Raw genomic sequence first — 27108 nt, 5'->3', positions numbered from 1 at the left:
TCATGCTGACGCTACTCTATTTCTATGTTATATTGACTATCTTGTTGTACATAATATTTATTATAAATTACTATAACTGCACATTGCACATTTGAACAGAGATGTAACATGAAGATTTTTACTCCTCATGTATTTGAAGTATGTAAGTAATAAAGTCAATTCATAATGCAAATGTCTAATCAGCCAATCATGTGGCATTAACTCAACACATAAAAGCATGCAGACATGGTTAGGAGGTTCAGTTTTTATTCAGACCGAATGTCAGAATGGGAAAGCAATGTGATCTAAGTGACTTTGATTGTGGAATGATTGGTGATGCCAGATAGCGTCGTTTGAGTATCTCAGAAACTGCTGATCTCTTGGGATTTTCATGCACACCAGTCTCTAGAGTTTACAGAGAATGGTAGAAAAAAATAAAACATCCAGTGAGTGGCAGTTCTATGGGCAAAATCGCCTTGTTATTGAGAAAAGTCAAAGGATGACCAGACTGGTTTAAGTGCTGTGCAGAAGAACATCTCTGAATGCAAAACCCTCTGAAATTTGACATAGATGTGCTACAGCAGCTGAACACCACGAACATACACTCATATGCTAAATGTTGTGTCTGTACAACAGCATATCAATTAAATAACAGCACACAGGCGAAGATGAGGTTAACTGGTGTATTCATTTGCAGAGAGAGAGAGCTCAATAGATCAGTCCACATGGATAAATTATTAGTCAATAAGTACTGCTAAGGGGAGTCCTTGTGCTAAAAGAAATAGATCCATACATTACACGTATTCCCCCTTTAGATTAATGTAAAATAAAACTGTATATGTAACAAAATATTCAATTTCCCTTCAACAAATCATATCCAAATAAACATGCTTTAACAGTACAGTCCATAACTAACTTCACTATACTAAAGATTCAGTCTTTTGGGTGACACTCTGTTTCTTTCAGGATAGTGCCTTTGAGTGGCATCAGGTTTGGTAGGTGTCTCATCAAAGACAACTTTCTCTGTTGCAGGTGTCCCGTTGTTGTTAGTGACGTTGTCATCACTGAGATGTAAGTCGAGTGGCTGTAATGTGTCTTTTTAGATGCATTCGACTCAGGTGTGCTCTTCAGCTGAGCATTCAGTATCTGGTCCACATGACGTCTCCGTGTATGATCTGCAACATCCACTGTCTACATTAGTGGTTCTGTTCTTTAGCTATCCTACCAGGTGTAAGTTTGTCTTCTCAGAAATCACGTGCTAGGACTTTCTGTCCAAACTCGAAGTTGCTTGCTGATTTACTTGGCAACTGGTTGAACTGTTTATTCTGCACTTCCCTCTGTAGATTTAGTTTCAGGAGGTCTGTGAGAAGTCTCAGATTCATGCTGATGAACAACATTGCAGGTGTTTGTTTTGTTGTCGCATGAACAGAGTTCCGATACACAGGAAGCGTGTTGCTCACCTTGTGCTATAGAGACATGTCCTCCTTGTCCATAGTTTTAATGGACTTCTTGAAGGTTTGGATAAACCTTTCAGCCAACCCATTCTTTGTTGGGTGGTGAGGAGCTGACTTGAATTGTTTGATGCCATTTTTCTTCATGAATAGGCTGAGCTCTTCTAAAGTGTATCGTGGTCCGTTGTCACTCACAATTTGTTCTGGTAATCATTGCTGTGTTGTTTGGTTTCCTTGAACTCTATGTCATAAGAGTGGGCTCCTAGGAAAAGTGCCCAACATTGCAAGACGTCATTGGAATTTCCTTCCTGGGATTGAAAGTGGACACAAGGGCTGCTGGGCTGTCACTGGCGTAAACTTTTGTCCATAGTGGTAGTGGTGGAACTTCTTTTTTTTCCGTACTAGACTAAGGGCTTCTTGGTCAATCTGTGCATAGTTGCATTCTATGCTCGTCAGTGATCTTGAGGCAAATGCAATTGGATGTTCAGATCCATCTTTCATGGAGTGTGACAAAACAGCACCAATACCATAAGGGGATGCATCACCTGCCAGGGATGGGCAGAGTTGGTCATAATGGGTGAGCAGTTCATCTGATGTTCTTAGTAACTTTGTTTCCTTGAATGCTCTTTCATATCTTTCTGACCATTCCCACTTTGCTTCTGTCTGCAACAATGTGTTTAATGGGTGCAGCACTGGAGCAATATTTATTTGAAAGAAACTAGTGGTAGTAGTTTACAAGGCCCAAGTATGCCCTGAGTTGTGACACATTTGGGTGCCTACAGCACTGCTTCAATCTTCTCTTGTGACTTATGTAAGCCATGCTTATTACTGACATGTCCAGAGTACGCGATTTCATTCTTGAAAACTCATATTTCTCTCTCTGCACGCAGACCATACTCACTCAGCCTGGGAAGCACTTTACCAAAGTTCTGGAGGCGCTCTTCATCGTTCTTGCCAGTCACAACAATGTCATCAAGGTAACATTGTGTTCCTGGGATATCTTTGAGCTCTTGGTCCATTGCTCTTTGCCAAATTTCTGGAGCTGTTGCAACACCATCGATGAGATGTTATACTGGAACAGTCCCTTGTGAGTGTTGATTGTGAAGAACTTCCTGCTTGACTCCTCGATCTTTACTTGCAGATTGGCTTGTGACAAGTCAATCTTGGAAAACCTCTCCCCGCCTGCCAAAGATGCAAAAATGTCTTCTATTTGTGGCAGGGGATACTGCACAGTACACAGCACAGAGTTGATACTCCACCTTTGATGTCCCTGCTCCAGCCTTCCCTTTCTTGATCAGCGGGACAATCGGGATGGCCTAATCACTCCACTCAACCTTGGAGAGAATGCCAGATGTCTCCAAGCTCTGAAGTTCAGCATCCACTTTAGGACGTAGTGCGTAAGTTGGCACTGTGTCCAAGGTTTATGGAATCCTGGCGTTGCTGCTTCATCCAGTTCAGTTCTGGCCTTCATGCCTTTGAGGTTGCCAGTACTCTTCTCAAACACCTTTTCATTCGCATTAATCAGCTGTGACAGATTCTGGTTAGTGCTACTCTTTGGGCTAAATTTGCCTATTGATGACACATTGAGAGCTTTGATTGCGTGCCAGTCTGGTTGGATTTTTCTTAACCATTCACACCCAAATAGGGCTGGCCCTCTGATCTTCAACACATAAAGCTCTGACTGCTGTGTTTTGCCTCTGTATGTCATATTTAATTTCAGTTTGCCTTTGGGAGACACTTTTTCACCTGAGTAGGTCTTTAGCATCACTGAGGTTTTTTCTAGTGGTAGGTTAGAATACAGTCTTTTGTAGCGAGCCTTGGAAATTACAGACAAAGCTGACCCTGTATCCAACTCCATTTTCAGTTTTACACCAGACATGTCTTGTGATTCATATGATTTTGCGATCTGCTCAGTAATGCTGTGCAGTTCTAGGCATGACAGCTCACCTTTGTCAGACTGTGTGTTGTCTGATTCAGTTTCACATTCATTCACATTATGTATTTGTTTAGTTTTGTGTCTGAAATGTTTCTCTTTGGTTATGCTTTTTGTCTGACTTGCACACTGTCTCTGTGTGACCTTGTCTGTGACACTTTCTGCAAACTTTTTCTTTGAACTAACAATCATTTGCATCATGGGAGGATTAGTCACATCGATAAGGTTTTTGGCTTTTTGCACCATTCAGGGGCATTTTGTGCATTTCACATTCTAAGCTCTTTTTCTGTAGTTTGATCGCAAGATCACAAGACAAAGGAGCAGAAGTAGGCCATTCGGCCCATCGAGTCTGCTCCACCACTCCACCATGAGCTAATCTATTCTCCCATCTAGTTCCAATTTCCAGCTTTTTCCCCATATCCCTTGGTGCATCCTTTCCTGCTATCTCCTATGATATGGTCAATGCCCATTCTAAGGTTAGGTCTCTTTCTAACAGAAGCCTCTTTTCATTGCCTTGACTAGATATGGCCTTTGTGGCTACGGGGATCAGGGGGTATGGAGGGAAGGCTGGGCGGGGTTCTGAGTTGGATGATCAGCCATGATCATAATAAATGGCGGTGCAGGCTCGAAGGGCCAAATGGCCTACTCCTGCACCTATTTTCTATGTTTCTATGTTTCTATACATGCCACATACAAGCCTGTCCCTTAATGCATCAGAAAGTCCATCTCTCAAGTCACAGTATTGGGAAAGTTTGTGTAGTTCTGCAATGTATTCAGAAATGCTTTCACCTTTTGACTGGTTCCTTTTGTGAAATGTAATTTTCTCAGCTATTACTTGTGGTTTAGTGGTCTTGATTTTGTAAAAATGTAAACATTTCGACAAAGATCTTGCTTGCTGGCTTTTCAGGAGTTACCAAGTTGCCTACGGGCCCATACATTCAGCACCTATTAAGCTAAGAAGTGTGGAGACTTTCTTTTTCTCATCCACGTCGTTCACATTACAATGTAGTTCAATCTTCTCGATATACGACTCCCAGTCCTCATTTGCACTATCAAATTCAACAGCTTTCCCTATTAAGGCCATTATCATGTTATTTCCACTTAAACGTTGCTAGCTATGCATCTCTCACTGTGTATTGTGCACTATTACTCGAGCATTGTTAGCATCCCTCACAGCCTTCTCCATACTAATTTACTCTTTCCCCTCATGATCTCTCTCTCTTCCTCTGAATTCTGTCATCTCATAACTATCAGTGCAGTTGGTCATATCTGCTGGCATTCAGCTTTGTACTCGTTGCCAATTTATTGTGTCTGTACAACTACATACCAGTTAAATAACAGCACGCACATGGAGGTAATGTTAACTGGTGTATTCAGTTTGCGGAGAGAGAGGTCAATAGATCACTCATTCAATAAGTAGTGCTAAGGGGAGTTATTGAGCTAAATGTAATCGATCCATACATTACACTGGAAGCAGGGTATTGTGTCTAATGGCATGCAATTACACGTGGTGGACGCTAGTTAGAAACTGTTCAACAACAGTGTCCTTCTGCAATTAAGTGGTATAGTGTCCCAAATAAATGAAGGGAATAAATGTTCATATAAAAAACCATTCAAAGGTTAATTTTGTTATCAAAGTATACAACTCAGAAATACCTCAATTCTCCAGGTAGTCATGAAACCAAGAAAGAAAAAAAAGGCAGCGAGATCATCAACCCCCAAATCCAGCCTCCCCACAATAAACAAAAAACAAAATGGAACAGGCACATCAGCCCCTAAATCTGTCCTCCTGCATAGAAAAATGAGCAAAGCAGATCAGGCGCATCGACCCCAAATCTCTCTCCCTACTCAAAAAATTAGCAAAATGGATCAGGCACATTGACCGCCCCCCCACCAAATCCCTCCTTCCATGCAAAAAAAAAAGAGATCTGGTGAAAAAGCACAGAATATGTAAACTATAAGGCTCAAAAAAAAATTTATAATCTGAGTCCATATCCAAAACACAGAAAAAGCTGGGCAACTCTCTCTGCAGCGACTGGCTCTTCCTTCTCTGGTAGCATAGCAGAGCGATCAAATGACAGGCAGATGGTGATCTCCCTCCACACTTGCTTCAATGCTTCAATCACCCTTGTTGCTTTTGTCAGTGAACAATGGAAGCTTTAATCGGTGAAATGAAGACAAACATTGGTTTGCACCCTGCCTTCTAGCCTGCCTGCTACAATGTTCATGCATGCTGCCTCTGCCTCTTAGAATCCTCTCGGAGACTGCAGAGCACTGGAACACCCAAATGATCTCCAAACTTCTGCACTCGCATGATGTGTCAATCACTCGATGAACAATAAAAGCTATAATCATCAAATCAGGTCAAACATTGGCTCACGTGCCATCCTACAGGCTTCTCTCCACAATGTTCACTCATGCCCCTTCTATCTCCCGGAATCTCGGAGACTGCAGGGCACTGAAGCACCCAAACGGTCTCCATCCTGCAAAACACAGTCTCCAATAGTTCCAGAATCACATCCAAGACAAGAAGCAAACGTAAAAGACATAAAAGGAGTGAAAAAGATGGTTCCTTATCTATCCAGAAGATGTCAACCAAAAGAGCATTGTACACAGGCACCATCTTGACTTGAATACCAGTTATTTTCTTGATTAGTTTTTGTTCTTTAAGAGTTGTCCCAAAGAAGTGGCTGCTCCAATTAACCAATGGCCCAATTAATCGGAATCCACTGTACTTTCATTGCAGAGAGTTCTTTTGGGTTGATTTCTGCAGTGAGGGATGATGGTGTCACGGTGGTGTCTGAAAAGAGGATGCTGTCTAAGTTGCATGCCATCTTGGTCAATGTCTCCCATCCACTACATAATGTACTGGGTGGTAAAGGGAGTACATTCAGCCAGAGACTCATTCCACCGAGATGCAGCACTGAGCGTCATAGGAAGTCATTCCTGCCTGGGGCCATCAAACTTTACAACTCCTCCCTTGGAGGGTCAGACATCCTGAGCCAATAGGCTGGTCCTGGACTTATTTCATAATTTACTGGCATAATTTACATATTACTATTTAACTATTAATGGTTCTATTACTATTTATTATTTATGGAGCAACTGTAATGAAAACCAATTTCCCCCGGGATTAATAAAGTATGACTATGACTATGAACGGTTGAGCCTGGATTGAATGGAGATTAGAGGCATGAAGACTGATCTTCTAGAAACAAGTAAGATACTGATAGAGATGTTGAAAGGACATTTCCTCTACCTGGGAAGGTTTCTTGATTGTGTGATTGCTTTTCTAAGGCAGCAAGCACTCTCTCATCTTAGATTTATGTCGTGTTTATAATGTCAGGTAGGTTATATATAATTCGTTAACTTTATGTTAAGTTATGTTTGTCATATTTATAAGGTACTGTGCAGTTGGCACAAAAAAACTAATTGCCATGGCATTTATACCCTGTATATGTATGCCCATGACAGTAAACTTCAACTTGAGTCATGTATGTGAGACTGGTATGCGTTCACAACTTAATTTCATGTGGCCTTGGGCAGAACAGTTGCCGTACTAAGCTGTGATGCATCTGGATGGGGTTCATACTACAGTGTACTTGTAAGAGTCATCAGGGATTTGTTGATTTGCAGTGCAAGGCAGAAACAACAGTTGGAAGTGACAGAGGTGGAATAGTATGCAGGAGATGAGAAAATGGAGCAATGGAATATGCATTTAGCCTGCCTGCAGACAGAAGATGGCTAAAGATCAAAGCTTTTATTTCATATTTGAGGTTGCAAGAGTGACCTTTAAGGGTAATATCAGATGTGCCAGTACTATCATTACAGCTGTAAATTCAGTTCTTTCAGGAGAATGCTGATAATTATGAAGTCTTACAATAGAACAACAAAATTTTAAGGTGATTGGAGGTAAGTATTTGGGTTTGTTAGAGGTAAGTTTTTTGCACAGAGAGTGGTGAGTGCAAGAAATGTTAGTGGTAGAAGCAGATACATTAGTGGAATTTAAAAAAACCTCTCAAATAGACACATGGATGATAGAAAAATAGACAGCTATGTGCAGGAGAGAAGGTTAGATTGATGTTAGGGTTGGTTAAAAAGTCAGCACAACATTGTGGGCCGAAAGTCCTGTGCTGTTTTGTAGTCTTCAATATTCTAAGAAGCGAGAAATATCTTCATATCTTTAAAACTACCAGCGTGGAAGGTAACAAATATTCAAAGGGACTACTCCATCAGTCTGTAAACCATCTCCAGTTGTTTTTCCTTACAGTTTGTTCTTGAGCCTGATCGCATGACAAATTCTCTCTCCTCGTCTTCCTCAATGTATTAATTAGTCCACTCTAACCAGTTGAATGTTTATAGAGGTACATTGGTGGGGTAAGATTTAAGACTCTTAACATTCTTATTGTCTGGTATTCATACTGGGAACCTTGTTCGGTCAGCTTTCTCACTGTACTCAGTGAGACAGCAGATAAATAAGTGGGGACCACTAGCAGGAAAAAGCTGGAAATGATGTAGTTTGCTGGAAGCACCTCCAAGAGAATTGTCTTAAATTCATCCTTGGAAGCAGTGTTCAGGGACATGTAGTGAATCCAAGAAGCTAGTTTAAAAGCTGTGACAATGTTTCAATCTCTTGTTTGTTAGAAGTAGCAAACCAGTTTGATACTGGCGGAATTATTTATCAGTTGTTGTACATACTGTAGCTAATCCTGGTATTTGATCTTTATTTTCATTGTAAGTGATCCAAAGCAAAATGTTTTTTTTCCCCCTTTCTCTCTGGGGGCAAACTTATTGCTTGTTTCCTGGATTTAATGTTTGCAAGAACAGTTCATATTCACATTAATCAGAAACACAGGTGATCCTGCAGATGCTGGAAATCCAGACACAAGACGCTGGTGGAACTCACAGGTGAGGCAGCATCTATAGAAATTAAGAAACAGTTGATATTTTGGGCCAAAACCCTTGATCAGGACTGGATAGGAAAGGGAAAATCCAAAATAAGAAGGTGGGGAAGGGAGAGAAGGAAAAGCTAGAAGGTGATAGGTCAAGTGAGGTGGGTGGTGGAAGGGGCATAAATAAGAAACTGGGAGGTGCTACTTGGAAAAGGCAAAGAAGAGAGATCCTTTAGGAGAGGAGAGTGGATCATAAGAGAAAAGGAAGGAGGAGGAGCACAAGGGGGAGGTGATAGGCAGTTGAAGAGAAGGGTTAAAAGACCAGAGTGGGGAAATGAGGAAGAGGGAAAGGGAAAAAAATATTTCTGTATGTTAGAGAAGTCAGTGTTCATACCATTGGATTGGAGGGTACTTAGTTGGAATATGAGGTACAGTATTGCTCCTCCAGCCTGTGAGTGCCCTCATTGTGGCAGAAGAGGAGCCCATAGACTGACTTGTTGGAGTGGGAGTGGGGATAGGAATTGAAAAGGTTGCCCACTGGGAAATGCTGCTTTTTGTGGCTGGAGCTGAGGTGCTTGACAAAGTGGTTCCCCTGTCTACGTCAGGTCTCACCAATGTAGAGGAGGCTGCACCAGGAGCAACAGGTTCAGTAGACAACCCCGTGTGGAGTTTTGCCTTACCTGGAAGTGCTGTGTAGGGCCCTGATTGCAGTTGAGGGAGGAGGTAAATGGGCATTTATAGTTCTTCTGCCGCTTGCAGGGATAAGTGGCAGGAAAGAGATTAGTGGGGAGAGACAAATAGACAAGGGTATCATGGAGGAAGCAATCCCTGCAGAAGGCGGGGAGTTGGAGGGGGAGGAAAAGATGCGTTTTATGGTAGGGTCATTTTGAAAATAGCACATTAATCACAAGTGAGCATATTTTCTGAAATTCTCTTTCTTTCTTTCTTTTTAAATCTTTTTATTGAATTAGTACACAAAAGGTAAACCATATAAGCACTGATACACAATTGCAATATAAATTTACAAGAGATATTAATACAAAAAAATTAGTACAGACAGTGCAGTTTAAATATAAAATAACCAAGTAATATAATAGTATACTAATTTTCAAACATGTCAATAAGAGAAAAAAAAAACCCCAAAAAAACCCACCGTGCAACTAAACTACAAAACAAAGCAAAGCAATGGGCTAACTAGGTATCAAGTAGAGTTAAACAACTTAAAACAATTACATCCTCAAACCCGACCTTCATCGAGAACAATTAAAAAGCAAGAAGGGAATGTAGATATGGCCAGAGAAAGATAAAAAAATTACATTAAATGAAAATGTTGAATAAAAGATCTCCAAGTCTGTTCAAATTTAACTGAAGAATCATAAAGATTACTTCTAATTTTCTCCAGATTTAAGCATAGTATCGTCTGGGAAAACCAAAAGAATGTAGTTGGAGCATTAATCTCCTTCCAGTGTTGTAAAATACATCTTTTCGCCAATAAAGTAAGAAATGCAATCAATCTACGGGCTGAAGGGGAAAGATTACTGGAACTTTTAGGTAATCCAAAGATAGCAGTAATAGGATGGGGAGAAATATCTATATTCAATACCTTTGAAATAATATTAAAAATATCTTTCCAAAAAGTTTCCAGAGTAGGACAGGCCCAAAACATATGAGTTAAGGAAGCTAATTCCCAGTGACATCTGTCACACAAAGGGTTAATATGAGAATAAAAACGAGCTAATTTATCTTTAGACATATGTGCTCTATGGACAACTTTAAATTGAATTAGGGAGTGTTTAGAACAGATAAAGGAAGTATTAACCAGTTGTAAAATATGCGCCCAGTCATCCACTGGAATAGTAAAACCCAATTCCTTTTCCCAATCTGACCTAATCTTGTCAAATGGAGCTTTCCTAAGTTTCATAATAGTATTATAAATAATAGTCTTTCTGACATGGATTAAGGTTAATTATAGTGTCTAAAATATATGTAGAAGGTAACGTCGGAAAGGAAGAGAGTATAGTACTTAGGAAATTTCTAACTTGGAGATATCTAAAAAAATGTATTCTTGGTAAATTATATTTATTAGATAATTGTTCAAAAGACATAAGGGGACCATCTAAAAATAAATCCAAAAACCGTGAAATACCATTAGTCTTCCAAATTTGAAAAGCATGGTCAGTGGAAGATGGAGGGAAAAATATGTTACCCAAAATAGGAATCGCAAGCCCAAATTATTGAGATCGAAAAATTTTCGGAATTGAAACCAAATACATAAGGTATATTTAACTATCGGGTTACAAACCAGTTTACAGCGTTTCAAATCAAAAGGAAGAGAAGAACCTAAAATGGAGCCAAGTGCATAACCTTGGGCAGATTGTAATTCCAATACTACCCATTTAGGAATGGATAGTGTATCTTGGTCAAGTAACCAAAATTTCATATGTCGAATATTAATTGCCCAATAATAGAATCTAAAGTTAGGTAATGCAAAACCTCCATCTGTCTTAGCTTTCTGTAGATGTATTTTACCCAATCTCGGGTTTTTATTTTGCCAAATAAATGAAGAAATTTTAGAGTCAACTTTATCAAAAAAGGATTTGGGAACAAAAATCGATAGTGTCTGAAATACATATAAAAATTTTGGAAGAATAAACATCTTAACAGCATTAATACGACCAGTCAAAGTTAAATAAAATGGAGACCATTTAAATGAAAGTTGAGTAATGTGATCGATTAAGGGTAGGAAATTAGTCTTAAATAAATCCTTATGTTTACAGGTAACTTTAATCCCAAGATATGAAAAATTATTATTAACCAATTTAAACGGAAGATTCTGATATAAGGGAACTTGCTTATTAATCGGAAAAAGTTCACTCTTACCGAGATTTAACTTATAACCTGAAAAAAGACTAAATTGTGCTAATAAATCTAAAGCAGCAGGAATAGATTTTTGAGGGTTAGAAATATATAAAAGTAAATCATCAGCATAAAGTGATACTTTGTGGGACTTTAAATCCTGAGTTATCCCAATAATATTTGAAGATTCTCGAATAGCAATTGCAAGAGGTTCTAATGCAATATCAAATAATTAAGGACTAAGAGGACAACCTTGTCTGGTACCTCGGAAAAGAGGGAAAAAAAGTGAGCTTAAAGAGTTAGTACAGACTGAGGCCATAGGAGAATGATATAACAATTTGATCCAGGATATGAATTTTGGGCTGAAATTGAACATTTCAAACACCTTAAATAAATAAGGCCATTCGACTCTGTCGAAGGCTTTTTCAGCGTCTAAGGAAATGACGCATTCAGGATCATTTTGCGAGGGAGTATAAACAATATTTAACAGTGTACGAATATTATAGAAAGAGTAACGACCTTTAATAAAACCCGTTTGGTTTTCGGAAATAATATAAGGAAGTGCTTTTTCTAATCTGTTTGCTAATAATTTAGAAAAGATTTTAGAATCAACATTTAATAAGGATATCGGTCTATAAGACGCACATCGAGTAGGATCTTTATCCTTCTTTAATATTAAAGAGATCGAAGCTCTATAGAAAGATTCAGGCAGTTTGCCAAGTTTTAATGAGGCCTCCAGAACCCTGAATAACCAAGGAATTAATGAAGATGCAAAACATTTATAAAATTCCACAGTAAACCCATCAGGACCAGGAGCTTTCCCTGGACTCGTAGAGAAAATAGCCTTCTTAATCTCATCAGTAGTAAAGGAAGTGTCAAGCATAGGAGGTACATCATGTGAAATCTTAGGGAAATCTAGGTTATCTAAAAAGTCATATATATATATGTTTAGAGTCTCGTGGAGACTCTGATTGATATAAGGAAGAATAAAAATCAAAAAAGGATTGATTAGTCTCAGCTTGATCAGATACCAGTTGACCATTTTGATTATGAATCTGATTAATTTGAAATTTGGAATAGTTAGTCTTCAACTGGTTAGCCAACAGTTTACCAACTTTGTCACTATGTATATAAAATTCACTTCTTGTTTTCATTAATTGATTTGCAATCGAGGACGAAAGTAATAAACTATGTTCCATGAAATTCTCTTGTTGTTAAGATGTTGTTTCCCATTAGGCTGACTGAATCTACACTTGAAACTCAGGACTCTTGCATCTGATATCATGAATACAATGGAAACACAGTGGTCAAGGTTGGTTAGTCTGAGGAGGGCTGAATTTCCCCAACATGAGATACTTTATACTTTATTGTCTCCAAACAATTGGTACTAGAACATACAATCATCACAACGATATTTGATTCTGCGCTTCACACTCCCTTGATTACAAATATTAAATATTAAAAATAGTAAAAATTAGTAAATATGGAAAACTTAAATCATAAATCATAAATAGAAAATAGAAAAATGGGAAGTAAGGTAGTGCAAAAAAAACCGAGAGGCTGGTCCGGATATTTGGAGGGTACGGCCCAGATCGGGGTCAGGATCCGTTCAGCAGTCTTATCACAGTTGGAAAGAAGCTGTTCCCAAATCTGGCCGTATGAGTCTTCGAGCTCCTGAGCCTTCTCCCAGAGGGAAGAGGGACGAAAAGTGTGTTGACTGGGTGGGTCGTGTCCTTGATTATCCTGGCAGCATTGCTCCGACAGCGTGCGGTGTAAAGTGAGTCCACAGACGGAAGATTGGTTTTTGTGATGTGCTGCACCATGTTCCCGATCTTCTGCAGCTTCTTTCGGTCTTGGACAGGACAACTTCCGTACCAGGTTGTGATGCACCCTAGAAGAATGCTTTCTACGGTACATCTATAAAAATTAGTGAGGGTTTTAGGGGACAGGCCAAATTTCTTTAGTTTTCTCAGGAAGTAAAGGCACTGGTGGGCCTTCTTGGCAGTGAACTCTACTTGGTTGGACAAAGTCAGGTCATTTGTGATAATGACCCCGAGGAACTTAAAGCTTTTGACCTGTTCCACTTGCGCACCAGCGATGTAAATTAGGTCGTGCGGTCTGCTACTCCTTCTGAAGTCAATAACCAATTCCTTCATCTTGCTGACATTGAGAGATAGGTTATTATCTTCGCACCATGCCTCCAGGTTCTTAATTTCCTCTCTGTACTGAAACTCATCATTACCCGAGATATGGCCTACAATTGTTGTGTCATCAGCAAACTTATATATTGAGTTTGATGGAAAATTAGCTACACAATCATGGGTGTACAGTGACTACAGCAGGGGGCTGAGTACACAGCCTTGTGGGGCACCGGTGCTCAGAGTGATTGTAGAGGAGAGCTTGTCCCCTATTTTTACAGCCTGGGTCCTGTCTTTGAGGAAGTTGAAGATCCAGCTGCAGATCTGAGTGCTAAGGCCCAGGTTCCGGAGCTTAGGAATCAGTTTATTTGGAATGATGAGTTTGAGATTCTGCAGATGCTGGAAATCCAGAAATGCTGAAGCAGGATCTCTGCTCAAAATGCCATTTGTTTATTCCTCTACATAGATGATGCCTGATTTCCTGAGTTCCTCCTGCATTTTGTGTGTGTTACCCTGAATGTCCTCAGGTGTTTAGCTGCCAGAGGTAGGCAGTGAGGAAGTGCTTCTAAAATTCTATGGCATCAAACAGTGAATTTGGAGGCTACAGACAAAATTCCATTAAACGCAAATACAGATGATTTGTTATTTTGTACTTCTTTGGCAAGGATGTGACAAAATTATAACCCGGTAACTGTCAAGATGTTCACTGGACTTTAAGAGACTATCTTCCCACCATTGTGTTAGTTCATATAAATAACTTGCTGCAGAATTTGGAACAACAGTGAATTTAACTTATGAGTATTTTTGTCTTGAATAAGTTTAACATTTACATAAAATTTTAACTTCATCTACTTTTAGCCCAAATGTTAGAACCATTACTTTGAAATCTATTGTGGCATCAAAGGCTGAAAAATCTCTCTGTTACTTAATCAGACATTATGTAGAATGTAAAGCAGTAATGATCATTTCAGAATCACTTGACACATTGCAAAAATTCAATGTAACATTTACTGGAGTGAATTTCCCTTGCATTCATAACAGGAGCTGTTGCACATAGAATGAGGTAATCCCCTTTCCAGAGGAATATAGACCAAACTGTCCCAGGAATAATTATTGTTGAGCACTCTGAAAATAATTAGGTTTTAATGATACTTGGATGCAATTCTTGTAACCTAATTCTGTTATTCTGATTCCTGCATCATGCCACAGGCTGCCTTACCTTAAACCTATCCTCTAATTCTTCATTCCACAATCCTGGGGAAAAGACTGAGTGCATTTGCCCTGTAATTTTAGATACTGCTGTGAGATCACTCTTAGTCCCTTACAGGAAATCAAGAAAAAAATCCTAGATTGTCTAACCTCACCCTATAACTCAGACTCTTGAGTAATTCCAGAGCTTACATCTGTGACAGCTGAAGAAATGACCAATTCTAAAATTTGAAGCTTGTAAAATTCTGTAATTGGAAGAGTGCAAATATTTATTTATTTATTTATTCTTTCCATGTTACCATATATTGCATTGAACTGCTGCTGCTTAATTAACAAATTTCACGACACATGGCAGGAATAATAAACCTGATTCTGATTTTGATTTTGCAGGTTTGTTGAGATAGAATAAAATTCTAACCGAAAGAGGGGAGGTAAAACCATAGAAGGATTAGAAAGAAAAAAAGTGAGGGTTTTCTGTAACAGTAACCAATAAAGATCAGCAAGCAAAGTTCAAACTATATTTATTGTCAAAGTACATAGATGTCCCCATGTATTATCCTGACATTCATTTTCTTGTGTACTTTCACAGTAAGCACCAAGAAACAGAATAAATCAATGAAAAACTGCATAACAAAACTGACAAACAACTAATGTGAAGAAGGCAACAAACTGTCCAAATACAAAAAGGAAATAAAACTAATAATAATTAATAAGCAATAATTATTGACAACATGAGAAGAAGAGTCCTTGAAAGTAAGTCCGTTGGTTGTGGAAACAATTCAATGTTGGAGTGAGTGAAGTAATCCCTCCTAGTTCAAGACCCTGATGGTTGAGAGGTAATAACTGTTCCTGAACCTGGCTGTGTGGGTCCTCAGGTTTCTACACCTTCTTCCTGATGGCAACAGCAAGAAGAGAGCATGGCCTGGATGGTGGGGGTCCTTGATGATGGATACTGCTTTCATTCGACAGTGCTCTTTGTAGATGTGCTCAGTGGAGGGGAGCACTCCTTGTAGATATGCTCAATGGTAGGAAGAGCTTTACCTGTGATGGACTGGGCTGCATTGGCTACATTTTGTGGGCTTTTTCATTCAGGGGCATTGGTGTTTCCATACCAAGTCATGATGCAACCAGTCAATATACTCTCCATCACACATCTATAGAAGTTTGTCAGAGTTTTAGATAACATGCTGAATTTTCAATGTTTCAGCAGCAGATAAGTTGAGGGAAAGTCTGTTAGCATTCATTGGTACTGAGAGGCCTGGATCATTGACCTGGAGATTTGAGTTTTAAATCCCACCATGGGGAATTTAAATTCAGGTAAATACATTTGGAATAAAAAGCTAGGATCATTGAGAATTCTGTTAAGTACATGTGTTTTATTAATCTTTATAGAAGTAACTCGGAAGCAGGCCTTTCCTATCCATTTAGTCCATATGCTTCCTGGGAAACAATTCTATTAGTTCTATTCCCCTCTGCTTATATCCCTAAACCCTGCAACTTACTCCCTCTTACACATACCCATCAAATCCCCTTTGAATTTTTTTTCCCTTGATCTAATAGCAAAAGGTATGGAAATCTTATAGAAAGAACATGTGAACTGTGGAGTGGCATCCCTAAGGTCAGTGTTGAACCGGGATCTGCGAGGCATCAGCACTAACAGTGTGTAGAAATCTCTCACCACTGTTGAGCTTGGCTTACATCTGAGCCCAACTGCAAACTTACAAATATCTTTTTAGCCCTCTGGACCAAGAAGTCATTTATTTCAGGGCAATTGGGGATGGGCAATAAATGCCAGCTTTTCAGCAATATGCATGTTCTTATTGTAGATTCAATATATATTTTAAAAAAACAAATAGGCAATATTACCAAAGTGAGCATAAGCTGTCTTTGAGTAGGTGAACATGTGGAATATGCAACTCATGTCTAGATGTAGTAGGACGCCAATGTTGCCAATAAGCTGGTACAATTTGCTAAGGAGAAAGATGAAATAAGTGGATAGAGAATGGAATTTGTGATGAGTCTGTGGTTTCAGATTTCCACAAATTTAAATGCAAGAAGTATGTGCCCATTTAGTTTTGAATGTCAGATTAAACACTTTGTCAGTTTAGAGAAAGTGGAGAGGTCAAATGAGGTGGTAAGTATGGAAAGCTGCTTTTGCCAGCACTTGCCTAGGAATTGTTTCTAAATTTTAAACAACATGTAATAGAAAGATCCAAAAGATACAATGATTAATCTTTAGGAACACTAAGGATTGACCTAAAGTAACAGTTGTGAGTGTGAAAAGCAAAGCCATTACTGAGATCCTCTACCTATGACTAGAAAAGTGAGGATGGCACCAGCTGCAGTTCCATCAAGCTGGGTAATGGCGGAAAACCATCTGCATTACTTAATTGTAAATCAAAATGTATTGCCATAATGACAATATCAATTCAGCATAAGCTACAGGATTTTTAAAAAATAATGAATGATGACATGGCTCAATATTTCTGAAAAGCCCTTCTTTATCACTAGAGTAGACCGGTTATCCATTTTTGTTTTTTGCAGTCGGCGTCAAAATCAATTGACAAGAATGAATAAGCTTGCCCCAATCTTCAACTCACTGCCCAATAAATCTGTTTGTAGTTGTGAAGTCTGAGGACAGAACTTCTAGATTTCAGTATTCACGGAAGAGATCCACATTCAGAATTGCTTTCCAGCTGAAGGTTGCTGCCACGTTTAGAACAATTATCATTTTCACTAGTGCAAGAGAGTTGAGTATGAGGTGACTGGATTAGCTTAAATAGGATTGGATTTGAAAGGTCAATGTAAAATTGGGGATTTAGATGACGAGCAATTGAATCCAATCTCATGTTAGCGTTTACCACATTTTCAGTATCCACCATGGGTAACTTATGTCTACAGCACCATATTTTGTTCATGATCAAGCTGAAGGCCTGAACTTCTCGACTGGACTCCATTGATGGCATAGTGGGTGAAGGCTTTATCCACATAGTGTGTTCCTTGGAGCTTGTTGTCAGGGGAGCATTTGGAATTCTATGATAATGCTGAGAGAAAAATAAGTAGGGGAAGTGTCTAGGAATATATTGACTGTTGGAAAATCTGTGCATTTTTCTATGTCTGCAGCACTGAGGGCAGGGTTAGTCTTGGCTACCGCCATACATCAAAATTAAATAACTTGTTGGTGCTCAATATTTAGCGTTATCCATTAAGAATAGCCAAGTTATCATCTGTCAAATGATAATCCAGTGAGTTTTATGGTCCTTGAGAAAGTTTGGAAGAAAAGCAGATAGATGGGCCTTGGTGAGACCACACCTGGAGTATTGTGTGCAGTTTTGGTCCCCTAATCTGAGGAAAGACATCCTTGCCATAGAGGGAGTACAAAGAAGGTTCACCAGATTGATTCCTGGGATGGCAGGACTTTCATATGAAGAAAGACTGGATGAACTGGGCTTGTACTCGTTGGAATTTAGAAGATTGAGGGGGGATCTGATTGAAATGTATAAAATCCTAAAGGGATTGGACAGGCTAGATGCAGGAAGATTGTTCCCGATGTTGGGGAAATCCAGAACAAGGGGTCACAGTTTGAGGATAAAGGGGAAGCCTTTTAGGACTGAGATTAGGAAAAACTTCTTCACACAGAGAGTGGTGAATCTGTGGAATTCTCTGCCACAGGAAACAGTTGAGGCCAGTTCATTGGCTATATTTAAGAGGGAGTTAGATATGGCCCTTGTGGCTACGGGGATCAGGGGGTATGGAGGGAAGGCTGGGGCGGGGTTCTGAGTTGGATGATCAGCCATGATCATAATAAATGGCGGTGCAGGCTCGAAGGGCTGAATGGCCTACTCCTGCACCTATTTTCTATGTTTCTATGAGGAAGAGATCTTACTTGGTTATCAGCTTTGAAATTGATAACTAAACACTATTACTGAGGTGATCTTATACAGTTCTGTTGAATGATTTAATAATTGCCAAGCAGCATTTTGTGGCATTTCTCTAGAGATAAAAGCCTTGTTTGGAGAAAATAGAGTTCATCATGACCCGCTATTTATACCTTTAATTGTAAAAAGGAATATAATTGGCTTTTACTCTCATTAGGTTTGAATTAATTTGGAACAGAAAGAGCAAACAAAATATTTATATTCTCCATCTGATAGCCTTCCAACTTTTGTACATGCTAATCAACAAAATAGATCTGAGGTTCAGAGAGACCCATTTTATAAAACATTATTTTACCCAGAGTTTACGTTCATTCTGATAAGATTGCCTCTGTTTTACAGAATATACGGTATAGATTATCTTTAGAAAATTGACTATCAGTAGAGGTAGCAGCATGCTTTGCCATCAGATTCCAGGCACTGCTAAAATTGATATTCCCAAGCACCAAAAGTTGTGTGTCAGCTGCTTCCTACATATATGTTGTGGAATATTGAGCTATAACTTTATTATTGACATTCACTTATACATTGTAAAATAGAAGTATTTTTAAAACAACAGATTCTAAGAAATGGAGAACATTTAATTATATATTAAATATTTTGTTTTGTGCAGTTTCCAGCCGTTTGTCAGAGTTTGGCTTTGAACAAGGCTTTCAGACTTATCTACCAAGTACCAGCAGTGCAGGTCCAGTTACCAATCTATCCCTAGGACGCACCAGACTTACTGCAAAAAAATCAAAATCAAATTCAACATCACCAAAGAAATTAGCATGCTGTTACCCAGGTATGTACAGGTTTTCTTAAATGACTCATCATCTGAGTTAACTTCCAATCTTATGAAATCTCAGTGCTAATGATTCTGTACAGGTAGGGAGTTCACTGAAAATTCAGCTTTGGCTTTGGCATTATGGCCAAAATCTTTCAGGTCTACTAAAAGATGGCACCGTGCTAAGCTCTAGCTTATGCAACACAGACACTCAGTATAAAATTATTTTGCTAATGATTCAGTTGTGTCCTGACACTTTCCATTGCCAGATTACAACGAAGAAATGGAATGGGTGGAGTGGAGTTGAGAGGTAGGAAATGTTTGAATTTGATTCTACCCAACTTCTCTCATAGAGAAAAGACCCAGTGAGATTTCTTCAATGAATAAAAGCCAAACTCTGCCAGTGTCTACTTACAACCTGAGGACATAATGGACATGGTGGACAAAAATTGAAGCATTAATTCCAGTAATTGTCTATTGAGAGTTGGTCTGAGTTCTTTTAGCAGCCTTTCTTTAGGGTGCAGGATTGTATCAAGAAAAATGATTATAAGCTAGAAGACTATTCTCTCCAGAAGAAAATTTTGTTGGTCCTTCCAGACCTTTTTTGTGCTTTTTGATTTTAAAACTGCAGTATTAGTTTCACTCCCAGTGAATCAGAATCAGGTTTAATATCACTGGCGTATGTTGTGAAATTTGTTTCTTTTGGTGGCAGCAGTACAGTGCAATGCATAATAAAAAATCTATAAATTACAAAAGAAATATATATAAAATTAAATAGGTGGTGCAAAAAGAGAGTGAAACCATGAGGTAGTGTACATGGATTCATTGTCCATTCAGAAGTCTGTTGGCAGAGGGGAAGAAGCTGTTCCTAAAACATTGAGTGTGTGTCTTCAGGCTCCTGTACTTCCTGTTTGATGGTGGCAATGAGAAGAGGCCATGTCCTGGGTGATTTGGGGGCAGGGGGTGTGGTCTTTAATGATAGGTGCCACCTTTTTGAAGCATCACCTTTTTGTAATATCCTCAATGCTAGGAAGACTAGTGCCCATGATGGAGATGGCTGAGTTTGCAATTTTCTGCAGCTTTTTCCAATCCTGTGCAGCAGCCCCTCCATACCTTAAGGTGATGCAACCAGTTAGAATGTTGTAGAAATTTGTCTGAGTCTTCGGTGGCAGACCAAATCTCCTCAAACTCCTAATGAATATAGCTGCTACCATGCCTTCTTTGTAATTGCATCAATATATTGTGCCTGGGATAAATCTTCAGAAATGTTGATGCCCAGGACCTTGAAGCTGCTCACTCTACTGCTGGAGTGGAGGCTCTTGGATATGGGACCACATACTTCAAATATGTGATTAACGCTGTACAATAATTGGGGGTTGTCTATAGAATGTGGTTTAGATAGTCTCAGAATTCACTCCATTTCATTTCAGTGGTCCGTGCCTATAAACTACAGTTCTGTTTCTTTTGCACTTTTTACATCAATTAGCAAAAACCCAAGTAATTCATTAATATTTTTCCAGCTTAATATTTAATAGTTGCTGCAGAATTTCAAATATTACTTCTGCTCAGGTTTACAAAGTAATTTGTTTATGTAGCATGTTAGCATGAGAACCCTTGTACTGGATTGCTACATCTTACTGTCTTCAGTACTGAGTATGAATGCTCTGTTGCCATATCTGCAACAGGGTAGAACCAACACAAAACCAAAAACCTTCCGATTATTACTGACTTGTGCCCCATTTAAAGTTCAAAGTAAAATTTATTATCAGAGTACAGACATGTCACCACATACAACCTTGAGATTTTTTTTTCTGCAGGCATAGTTAGTAAATCCATAGAACAGTAACTTATCTTTAGTCCTGCTATTCCTGGAACTCTTGCTGGATGAGACCAAGAGCAACTTCTCTCTAATGTACTGAAGTGTCCCAGGTGAAAGAGCATCCTCGAAAAACAAACTAATCTCCTCAGCTTAATTCTTTTAGGTCCTGTAAAGGTTTTATTGTGGCCACTATTCAGCAGCCTTCTGTTTGATTTGCAAGTGAGAAGTCCAGTTATAGCCACTGTATAGGTAACACACATATTTTTCGAAAATTATGACAGTATGATATGGAGTATATATTCAAACATTGTTGCAGGGGGCTGACAAATCCAATCTTACTCTGAGAAGAAAATTCAGCCTGACTATTTCAATAAATTGGAACACAGAGAATTTCTGCTTATAGCTAACAACCTAATTCTAAAGCAAACACAACATACATTCAGTCTCTACTGCTTAAAAATCTATCAAGCAATGCTAACCTGATGAGTCTTTGGGAAAATGGAAAAAGTTATTTCATATAATGTATGTAAATTTTATTTTTGACTCTAGGTTGTCCATTTCAAACATCCCATGGAAATAAAGATTTAGATCGACATTTAAGAACTCACACAGGTAAGACATGCTTCTTGTATTATTTGAAAAACAAAACATTACAGGTTCTGGAAATCTAATATAAAGGCAGGAAATGCTGGAAATAGAAGATCAGACTACATCTGTGAAGAGAGAAACAAGAGTAGATATTTTGAATAGATGCCTTTTAATCAGAACTGACCATTAACCTGCTTCTCACTCCACAGGTGCCTCACCAGCCAACTATTTCCAACGTTTTTTGTTTTTAATTTATTGTAGCTTTACTATTCAATTATTTCCAGTGATTTTACTTGTGAGGAAGTAATCCAGTTGACAAGTAAACAAATCTTTTCTTTTTCAATCTCTTCATTAATTTCAAAATATATAAACAAACCATAACAATAATACAAATAGTAGGAGACACGTTGTTACAGTAAGAAAAGTAATTGTAAAATCAAATAGTGTAAGTTAGCAAAGCTCCCAATCATGTAGAACTGACAACGGATACTACAAATCAAAAAAAAACTGGGAAAAAAAAATCATGAAAAAGAAAAAAACAAAACCAAAAAAAAAAGGCCCATCCCCCCAAAGAAAAACAGAATTAATCAACTAAACTAAAAGACTTGGGCAAAACTAACAACTTAATAATGGAAGAGAAAAAAACCTTAGTGTTGACAACTCCATTCCCCTCCAACAACAGTACACAGAAATAAAACAAGTTTGGAAATGATCAAATTACATCAAATGAAAATGCTGAATAAATGGCCTCCAAGTTTTTTCAAATTTAATGGAAGAGTCATAAACTGCACTTCTAATTTTCTCCAAATTCAAACACACCATAGTTTGTGAAAATCTTTTAAGTTAAGGCTATGAGTGTAGGGGGAAATGACACCTGGTTTAAAGTTCATTGGAGATTTTATCATTGTCTTCCCTAATAAAACATTGGAAATACTCTTTTGGCAACTACAGTAGCTACGAATTCAAGATTAGTTTAGGCATAAAAGACAAAGAACAGTGATCAAGGGGTCGTATTCTGACTGGATTAGTGATGTTCTGCAGGATGATTTTGCTGATGTTCATATTTAACAATTTAGTTTTAAGTTTAGGCAGGCTGATTAGTAAGTTCTGTACTGTTCTGTAATTTGTATTATGAAAGAAGTAGTGTTTGATTCTTCAATAGATGATTTTGTAATTGTAATGTAATGCATGATTGCTTTTGGCTTACTGAACTAATAGAATAATTTAATAGCTAGCCTTATTTCATTATTCAATTTACAATGTAAATTTTAAAGCATCTGCTCCAAGTTCCATGAAAAGTTTCCTTGCTATAAATGGTACTTCCCTAGGGGGAGTAGGTACCTGCCTTTGCAAATTTACAGTAGTCAGGCAAGTGATACGATGATAGTTGGATGGCACTGATATGAGCTCTCTTCTGTTATCTTGTGATCTTTTAACAGTGCTGCATTTAGAAAGAGAGGGCGAATGATGGGCCCATAGCTTCATTTACCACCTGATTTTGTTTATTTCCTACTTGTACAATCACTGTACTCTTCCTGCATTTCATTTTGCAGAATATGTTTAAAATATTTATAATGATTCTTTCCAGTTAAGACTTATTTCAGTGTATATATGCTTATTTAAAAGAGAATTCTTTTAACCTGTCTTTTCATTTTTTGACAGTATATTAGATCAAGCAATATTCTGAGGCTGAATAGTTAGTTAATCGTTATGAATTTCATCACTTCCAATTTGATTCTAATAGTTAATAATGTGTGCATGCCCTGCCTCAAATGAAGTTACAACATGTTTAAATGAGAACATATAATCTGAAATAGAGCTCACAGTTCATCTTGATAGGCAAATTTTCTTTTCCAAACTTATCATTTCAAGTTTCTGTTTTGTAGGTGAGAAACCATTCAAATGTGATCTTTGCAACAAGAGATTCAGTCGCCTAGATAAGCTGAAGATGCATAATCGTTCACATACTGGAGAGAAGCCACACAAGTGCCAGCACTGTAATTATGCTGCTGCTGATAGCAGCAGCCTGAAAAAGCACCTCAGGATCCACTCTGACGAGCGTCCATTCAAATGCCAGATATGCCCCTATGCCAGCCATAGTTCCAGTCAGCTCATTATTCATCTTCGCTCTCACACTGGTAAGTCTTTGTCCATCTATAATAGGCTGGATTTCCCACTGGCAGCCATTTAAATTCCACACCCCATTCCAACATGTCAGTCCACGGCCTCCTCTACCACCACAATGAGGCCATTCTCAGGTTGGAGGAGCAAACCTCAATCTCTCTGGGTAGCCTCCATCTTGACGGTTTAAACTTCAATTTTACTAAATTCTGTTCATTTCTTTCCCCTACCCCTTCCCCCTTTTTCCATTCCCTATTCTGACTCCCTTATTACCACTTCTCTTCTCACCTGCCTATCACCTTCCTTTGGTGCCCCTCCTCTTCCCTTTCTCTCATGGTTCATTGTACTGTCCCATAAGATTCCTTCTTTTTCAGTCCTTTGTATTTTCTACCTATCACCTCGCAACTTTTCATTCCATCTCCTTTCCCCCACCCACCTACTTTCCCGCTCACCTCACTTCTCCTATCATCTGCCAGTTTGTACTCCTTCCCCTTACCCCACTGTCTTATTCTGGACTTTCTCCCTTCTCGTCCAGTCCTGATGAATCAAAATTCTGCTGAATCTCTTGTGTTTAAGTTTGTGTCATCAGGAAGTTACAGTATGTGAAAAGGCATACGTATAAAGGTTGGGCTGGATCATACTTATGGTTAGCTAGTGAGGGCTGGTTCTTGGTCCTACTGAAATGAGAGCCGCATACATCACACTAACCATTATGCCAGCTTGCTTGTCTATTAAGTTAAATTTCATGGCCTGCAATTTTTACTAAATTAATAGTACTGATTCAAACAAGAAAAATACATTCAAAACTACAATTCTTGCTGTTGGTTGCTTAAACTTTGTAAACTCTTGATACTAAACTCTCCTGCGGCAAAACAAAGCCTCTTCCCTCATATCTTTTGACAGCAAAACAAACTCTTCAATCTAGCTGTGAAAATCAAAGAAGCTATAGATGCAGGAAATCTAAAACAAAAACTGATAATGGTTTAAAATAGTCAGCAGATCAGGCAGCATTTGTGGGAATAAACACAGTCAATATTTCAGGTCCGAGTCCCTTCATCAGAATGAAAAAGGAGACAAAAAGAAGTTTATAAAACAGTAAGGACTGTTGGAGGGGTACTGGGTGGGAAGGTAGTGTCTGACAGTATAACCATGACGACTATAAGGATAAGGTGTAAACAAAATTCTCTGTCAATGAGGGAATGGGAGCTGTGAAAGACTGAGAACATATGCAAAACAACCAAGACAAAAGAATGTTGGGGTTGCAAAATGCAGATCAGGAGGACAGGACCAGCAATTGAGCCTAAGCACATGCGTTCAGTCCGTAGGAGTGACTCTGAACTTCCTGTTGCCTGCTAGTTTCGTTCTTTCTTCCACAGAGGTTTTGCGGATCAACTTTTTGCATCGTCTTTAGCCATGGTCAGGCACTTGAAAACAAGGGGTGTTGAACTTGACAATGCTGCATTGACAAGCCAGGGAACTACAATCCAGTGAGCCTAACAATAGTAGCTGGAAAATTACTGGAGAACATTCTGAGTGATGGGATCGTCCAAGTGTTTGGAAAGGCAAGGGCTGATTAGGGATAGTCAGCATGGCTTTGTGTGTGGGAAATCATGTCTCACAAATTTGATTGAGTTTTTTGATGGGGTGATGAAGAGAAATGGTGGTGGACATTGTCTCTGTGGACTTTAGCAAGGCCTTTCACAAGATTCTGCATAGTAGGCTAGACAGGAAGATTGAATCACATAGGTTCCAAGGTGAACTAGTCAATTGGATACAAAATTGACTTGGTGGAAGGAGTCAAAAGATGATAGTGGAGGGTTGTTATTCATTTTGAAGTCCTGTGATTAAAGGTGTGCACAAAGGATTGGTGCTGTTCCTTATCATCTATATCACCAATTTGAATGAGAATGTATTTGGCATGATTTAGGAAGTTTGTGAATGACACCAAAATTGATGGTATAGTAGACAGCAAAGTGAGTTATCTAAGATTACAATGGGATCTGAATCAACTGTGGAAATGGCAGATGGAATTTAACTCAAACAAATGCAAGGTGTTGCACTTTGGTAAGATAAACCAGGATATGACTTGCAGAGTAAATGATAAGGCCTTGGAAAGTGTTCTAGAACAGAAATCTAGGGATAAAAGTACATAGCTTCCTGAAAGTGGAAGGCTAGACAGATTGGTGAAGATGGCATTGAGGGTGGTGGGTAAGTGAAGTAAATTGCTCGTGGAAGCTGCAGACATAGATACCATTACATTTAAAGGCTTTTTAGACATGTATATGAACAGGAAAGTTTTAGAGCTTTATGGGACAAACAAAGGGACCTACTCAGCTAGACGGTTGGTCGGTATGGACCAGTTAAGCCAAAGGACCTTTTACATGCCATATGACTCTCTAACTTTCACCGTCTGTTTCTACTAAACTATTTTCTTCACTGAAGCTTTGCTCAAAAGGCAGCATTTATCACTAAAGGCACTCACCATCCAGGACATGGCCTCTTCTCTCTATTGCCATCAGGAAGTAGGCACAGGAGCCTGAAGGCATGCAGTTTCTTCCCTTATGTCATTAGATTTCTCTATAGTCCATGAAAATTAACTTCTTATTTTTTTTTGTACAGTATTTATTTAATCTTATAGTTTATAGTAATTTTGATTCTGCATTGTACTGCTGCCACAGAACAACAAATTTGTGATCATAAATGTGGTTTTGTTTCTGATTCTGAAAGGTCTGCTTTTAAATCTATCACAGCTGCTGCTGCTTAGATATAACCATAACCATATAACCATATAGTCAGTAACAGGTGAGTTGATCATGGGGAACAAGGGCATGGCATACCAATTGAATAACTACTTTGGTTCTGTCTTCACTAAGGAGGACATAAATAATCTTCCGGAAATAGTAGGGGACAGAGGGTCCAGTGAGATGGAGGAACTGAGGGAAATACATGTTAGTAGGGAAGTGGTGTTAGGTAAATTGAAGGGATTGAAGGCAGATAAATCCCCAGGGCCAGATGGTCTGCATCCCTGAGTGCTTAAGGAAGTAGCCCAAGAAATAGTGGATGCATTAGTGATAATTTTTCAAAACTCCTTAGATTCTGGATTAGTTCCTGAGGATTGGAGGGTGGCTAATGTAACCCCACTTTTTAAAATAGGAGGGAGAGAGAAACCGGGGAATTATAGACCGGTAATCCTGACATTGGTGGTGGGGAAAATGCCAGAGTCAGTTATCAAAGATGTGATAACAGCACATTTGGAAAGCGGTAAAATCATTGGACAAAGTCAGCATGGATTTGTGAAAGGAAAATCATGTCTGACGAATTTCATAGAATTTTTTGAGGATGTAACTAGGAGAGTGGAGAGGGGAGAACCAGTGGATGTGGTATATTTGGATTTTCAAAAGGCTTTTGACAAGGTCCCACA

At 38.8% G+C, this 27108-nt stretch overlaps 1 protein-coding gene across 3 annotated transcripts in view; it reads left to right on the top strand.

The window, feature by feature from the left end:
- The window catches only part of zfp64 (zinc finger protein 64 homolog (mouse)), a 77060-nt gene that overhangs the window by 39879 nt on the left and 10073 nt on the right, over positions 1-27108 (top strand). The window contains exons 1-5 of one of the 3 annotated variants that reach the window (XM_063031104.1): positions 12354-12423; positions 15048-15211; positions 19007-19177; positions 21528-21590; positions 23453-23704. In XM_063031104.1, coding sequence (XP_062887174.1) covers positions 15190-15211; positions 19007-19177; positions 21528-21590; positions 23453-23704 — 508 coding nt within the window. In that variant the 5' untranslated portion in view covers positions 12354-12423; positions 15048-15189. Of the gene's footprint in view, positions 1-12353; positions 12424-15002; positions 15212-19006; positions 19178-21527; positions 21591-23452; positions 23705-27108 lie in introns of those variants that run through there. The other 2 variants (XM_063031112.1, XM_063031095.1) reach the window with 2 other exon arrangements.

The sequence above is a fragment of the Mobula hypostoma genome, chromosome 2 (genome assembly GCF_963921235.1).
Source record: "Mobula hypostoma chromosome 2, sMobHyp1.1, whole genome shotgun sequence".
NCBI classification, from domain to species: Eukaryota; Metazoa; Chordata; class Chondrichthyes; order Myliobatiformes; family Myliobatidae; genus Mobula; species Mobula hypostoma.
This window is presented reverse-complemented; position numbering and strand designations above follow the sequence as displayed.